At 41.0% G+C, this 5,798-nt stretch overlaps 1 protein-coding gene across 1 annotated transcript; it reads right to left on the bottom strand.

The window, feature by feature from the left end:
• Positions 1-447: 447 nt before the first annotated feature.
• LOC141431570 (uncharacterized) lies at positions 448-2,729 on the bottom strand. The gene is given in 3 exon segments (XM_074092745.1): positions 448-1,558; positions 1,561-2,532; positions 2,626-2,729. Coding segments are annotated over 3 exon segments (2,052 nt in total). The 5' UTR covers positions 2,720-2,729; the 3' UTR covers positions 448-572.
• Between the last annotated feature and the right edge of the window lie 3,069 nt (positions 2,730-5,798).

Genomic DNA, 5,798 nt, shown 5'->3' with positions numbered 1-5,798 from the left:
CGCGGCTCGGGAGCGCCGGAGCGCCCAACATGGCCGCGCCTCACTACAACCTGCAGTTTTTTTGTACGCTGCTGCTGAACCTACATAATTAAGAAGAAAATAATTTTCACATCGCCATCAATAGATATTGGGCTACTTACTTCGCATAAGTAATGAGTTTACCTTCGATCTGCTGAGCTTGGCGTGTCGCTCGATGCCGGCTCTTACTGCTACAATTAGGAAAGTATCTAATTACATATTCGAGTTTAATCAGAGCCCGGTTTGTAAGAATATAAAATCACATGTTTACAATACCTGCCTTATCTGATTTGTTACCTAATATATTAATTTTATATAAATCACAGTCTTCCAATACTTTAAGGCGAGCAACAATAACGGGTCTCTTCTCATACCACTTTACTTTGTAAGGACCGCAATTGGTACCTTAATATTCCTTACAGGTTATGGGCCCAGTAAATATAAGTACATTGTCAAGACGTAACTATATTTATTAATAGCGAAAATAACTTAATATGGTCAGTCAATATAGTCTTAATTACATTTCAATAAATTACCTAGTGGTGTGACAGAGTTCATCTTTCGTCGTCGTCATCATCGTCATCGTCATCTTCATCGTCGTCGTCATCGTCCTCGAGGTCGTCGACGACGCTGGCGGCCGCGTCGCTCGTCACCGCCTGCGCAATGAGCCCCGTAATCCCCGTGTCATTCCTCTGACTTTTAAGGAAATCAAACACGTACTCCTCTATTTTGTCCTCGTCAAACGGCAGTAAATCATCCAAGCCAACCTGTCTTTTCGTCCGCGTGCCTTTGGTCTTCTTATTTTTGTAATTATCTATATCCACATCGCTATCTACAATGCCTTTCCTATATATTTCCACGGGCACATCGCTTCCATCGCTTACGTCGTATTTGATGCCTAAGTTAGTTTCTTGAATTTCGATGGAACCAAAGCCGTTGTCCAGCAAAGATTTTAAGTTCTGTGTTCTACTTGTCCTGTATGCGGCCGGTTTTTCATGTTTAATCTTGTCTTTAATTGGATGTAAATGTTTTACTTCGTTGGTTTCATTTTGTTTCGGTATTTCGTTATCTATATCGTTATTATGACTAATAGGTTTTGGTTTTGAGCCATACGTTTTGACTTTTGAATGTCCTTGTATGATGAGATACATAGGTACGGCGGGAGCCTCCGTCGTTGACTTACGTTGTTCAGAAGTCTCAACAGTAGTTGTAGTTTTTGGCGTCGTGTAGCGCATGTGCAGGTAGGGATCGTGACTAGACGCGGGTTTTTTGTGATTGAAACTGTTAGACACAAATGGATTTACGTTAGCAGGTTGTGTGTCCAGTGTGCTTTCTGTAGTTTCCCTAACTGGTGGAGGTTGCATAGTTTGCATCGTCTCTAGTTTGGAAGGATCTTCTGTCAGCTGATCTTTGAACACTTGTATATTATTTGATGCATGCGCGTAAAGATTGTCCTCGGGTCTTTCTGGCCCATTCACTAGAGGCATGCTCATCATGGAGCCTAGCATGTCGAAAATAGAGGGTTCTCGGTGCTTGGTCGAGAAGTAGGAGTCGGAGTTGGCAGGAAATGTGTTGTTTGCTTGTTAGTCGTTGTATCGTCGTAATATTCTGGAGTTTCAGTAAATGATTCAGATACTGTCCATGTGCTTGCAGCTTCAGTGTAGGTTGTGAGTGGGGGCGCGGTCTTTTCAGTGCGTGGTGGTGCTGTTGGGATAAACGTCGGCAACACTACTGGTTTTCGAGTTACGAGTGGCGGAGGAGGAGCCTCGGACAACATCGGTTTGTAGAATGCGTAGGGCTGTTTCGACAAGTCGAAATGATCGTTTAGGATGAAGTTTAGTGTATCATTAACGTCACTTTCGTCTAGTGGAGTCGTGGGTCCCCATCCTGCGTAATCGCTGCTTACCGAGCTGTAATTCGATTTAGTGTGATTAGAGTTTAATATCCAATTTTGATTTGTAGTCGATGATTGGTAGATTAGATTTGATTCCTGAAGGGCATACAGCGAGGTGAGATGTTCTGGAACATTCGTTGTAGTGTCTCTTGTTTCGTATATAAGTTCAGTAGGTTTTGGATGAGGAGTCTGTGGTGGTGATGTTTCATCTCCAAGTATGAAGAGTGGCGCTTTGTGGCCCGGCGGCGGAGGCGGCGGTGGTACTAAGATAGTCATGTGATAGTGGTCACTGAGCTTGTATTGGAAGTCTTCGTATTTGGGGGGCGCCGGGCGGTGGGGTCGCCGGGACGGTGGTGGGGGCTGGCGAGCGCCGATGCTTGGTTTCCTAGATGATACGCCCAGCATGAGGACTTCAGATTTTCTTTCGGGGTAATGTTCTCGTTCAAGCCTGGTGTCTTCTGCCCAGTAGTGCACGCGTTCGAGCACAGGCGGTTCATAGTCGTATGTCGGGTCGTTCCGCAGCGGGTCGCCACGGCCTGTCAACGGTCGCCATTGTTCAAAATCCATCCGTGGGGAAAACATGGACGCCGATGCCGTAGCTATGGTATCTTCGGCGGCGACTGTAAAACAAAACATAGATTTGTAGGTCTAACCCGAGCTGACTGAAGTAAGCGTTGGCTAGGTTAAAAATTGTTGGCTATTTATTTACTTACAGGAAACGTTTGCGAGGTGTTTGAGGGAGGAGCTGTCGGCTGCTCGGAACTCCGCGACCGACGCTGCCAGCAGCCCGATCAGCGCCCCCATCATTTTATGCCCGTGTTTCTGGAAATATAGTACCAGTATGTGAGTATACTTATAAGTGTGTTGTTTTGTGTTGTATGTTGTAAGCGGTCTTGTGCGAACCAGAGTTACTCTATGTTTTTAACCCCCGACGCAAAAAGAGGGGTGTAATAAATTTGACCGCTATGTGTATCTGTGTGCGTCTGTCTGTGGCACCGTATCTCTTAAACGGGTGAACCGATTTGAATGCGGTTTTTTTTTTATTTGAAATCAGGTTTTCTATCAATGGTTCTTAGACATGTTTCATCAAAATCAGTTCAGCCATTTTTGAGATATTGAACTTTGAAGTGACAAAGTCGGATGTTTTCAAACTTTTTGTTGGTTACGTTATTTTAACTTTGAATCTAGACCGTGCGAGCATCAATACAGGTTCCCTTTATCTTGCATAATATCGATTCTGCGAAATCCACTTCGTATAACAGGTATCTCACAATTTTTTTTAGCCGAATGATACTTTTGTATAATCATAACTTTGCATAACTATCAGTTCTAATACCTAATAGCCATTTCTCAGAATATTAAATAGCAGACCACTCTTATCGCCGAATATACTTCTGCAGAATATTAAATAGCAGAACATTAGTATGCCAAGGACTATATGTACTAGTCAATAAGGTACATTTTGGAGTGAAGGTGTGAGTAAAAGAATCACAGGTGATAGTTTGCTGATGCATTTATTGCAACTGACAAATCATTACGGTAGACGCTCGCCGGGTGGTGGTATAGCTACAAACGTAGGTACGTACATATAGAAATCGCAAGTTGATCGAACATACCGCCCACCAAAAACAACAGTTTTTAACTAAGCACTAAAACTAAGTAACACACTAATAAAATAAAGTGGCCACAGGGATACATGAAGGTTAACTAGGCCTGGGTCACTACATTCCGAAACTTATTCAAAGCACTTAGAACACATTTGCTTAATCGGTTTGAATAACTATTTTATTTGGAACTTATAGTGAATGAGTAACATTTTGTTAACAATTAAAAACCATAAGCTAAATATCAATTGCAATGCTTTAGGTTCAACAACGAAGTAGCTTGCTACCTAAAGTATTAATCTAATAATCAAGCAAGATATCGTAGGTAGTTGAACAGATGCATTACCTTACATATATACTTATAACTAAACTAAGGAAAATTGGTAAAAAAATCCCATCACCTAATTTTTCGCATAAGAACATCATAGCTAACAATTTTATAGTCGCATGAATGTAGAAGAATTACAGTCTGAATTTGAATAGACTAACTGGTTTATTTATTTATTACCTATTCTCCTCATTGGAATATGCAGACCATATAAGAAACAATAAATTGAGTAGTATATAACTACATTTTAAGGTTATATAAACTATTATATTAATTTTTATAAGCTATAACCTAACGGTTCATGTTACGTAATAAACATCTTAACAAAAACAACTTGCTTGCTAATTAAGGTTCGATATGAATGGACTGTAGGAATGTGTATATTATGATCTTAATTGAATAAAATAATATACCGGCAAACAAGCTAATCTACGTAAACACATTATAAGGTACCAAATTAAAATAAAAAATATAAATAAAATTATTAATTCTGTGGAGACAAATTAGCCTTTTCCAAGGTTTTAAAATAAACTTGAGCAAAGCAAATATTTTAACACTAATCGCTATCTGCAAGAGGTAATTATGCATATGTATATAGGTACACGATGTAGAAAGGGACTCACGACACTACATTTGGATGGAACTATATGGACTAATTAATAACTTAAAATTAAAACTGGCCGCCCACCCTCTTATACAGTATAATATTTCCATTTATACTTTACTAAATGGATGATTCACTATACCTACTAATCATTCGAATATTTGGGCAACAATATTAATTTTGACAGTGGTCTTTTAAGAAGATGATCTCCTTTGCATTGCACTGTGGCAACACGCACTAAATGATCAGTGCCAGGATGTAAGGCTTTTATCCTACCTAACAGCCACTTCGCCGGAGGCATATCATCTTCCTTGATAATGACGATATCTCCAACACAGGGTGCCTTTACTGTACCTTGCCACTTATGTCGTTGTTGCAAGGTGTTGAGATACTCTGCTTTCCATCTCCTCCAAAAATCTTGCATTCTATTTTGTATAAACTGCCATCTGGTGAGTAAATTAATATTTTTCTCTTCGTAATTTGTATCTGGAACGTTCATTACAGGTTCTCCGATCAAAAAATGACCAGGTGTAAGTGGATTTAAAGTTGTTAATGTCTCATCCAGTTGACACAAAGGGCGCGAATTTAGACAAGCCTCGATTTGAGCCAATAGGGTTGACATTTCTTCATACGTCAATTTTGTAGTTCCATTGATACGATTGAGATGTCGCTTTACGGACCGTACGCCGGCCTCCCAAATCCCACCAAAATTTGGAGATTTCGCTGGTATAAAATGCCAGGTCGTGCCGTCGTTGGCCAAAAGTTCCGCTATTTCACTGGCTACCTTTGATTTATTCTTCGAGAATATCTCCTTAAGCTCCTTGTCAGCGCCTACGAAGGTAGTGGCATTGTCGCTCCACAGATGCGAGCAATGACCTCTTCTGGCAACAAATCGTTTGAATGCTGCCATGAAACCTTGTGATGTAAGATCTGTTACAGCCTCTAAATGTATTGCTCGTGTGGACATGCAGACAAACAAGCAGATATAGCCCTTCCTCGATGCGTGGCCTCTGCCCTTTGATGTCCTCAACTGGATGGGGCCCGCGTAATCAACGCCGCTGTTAAAGAACGCACGGTGAGGAGTAACCCTTGAAGCCGGTAACTGTCCCATCAGTTGTTGCTGAGTTTTTGCCTTTTCCTTCACACATATTTTACAATTTCGTGTGACTTGTTTGACAGCCGACTTAAGGCCTGCTATCCAATATTTACTGCGAATATAGGTCATCACCGCTTGTATGTCACCATGCAGAGTTCGAATGTGAGCCTCCTTTACCAACAGTTTTGTGATGTGTTGTTTTGCAGGGATAATGATAGGGTGTTTAGTTTCCTCTGGTACTGGAGCATTGTTAA

This window comes from Choristoneura fumiferana, chromosome 10, assembly GCF_025370935.1.
Source record: "Choristoneura fumiferana chromosome 10, NRCan_CFum_1, whole genome shotgun sequence".
Classification (NCBI taxonomy): domain Eukaryota; kingdom Metazoa; phylum Arthropoda; class Insecta; order Lepidoptera; family Tortricidae; genus Choristoneura; species Choristoneura fumiferana.
Note: the sequence above shows the minus strand (reverse complement) of the source record. Positions and strands in the feature narration are given on the sequence as shown.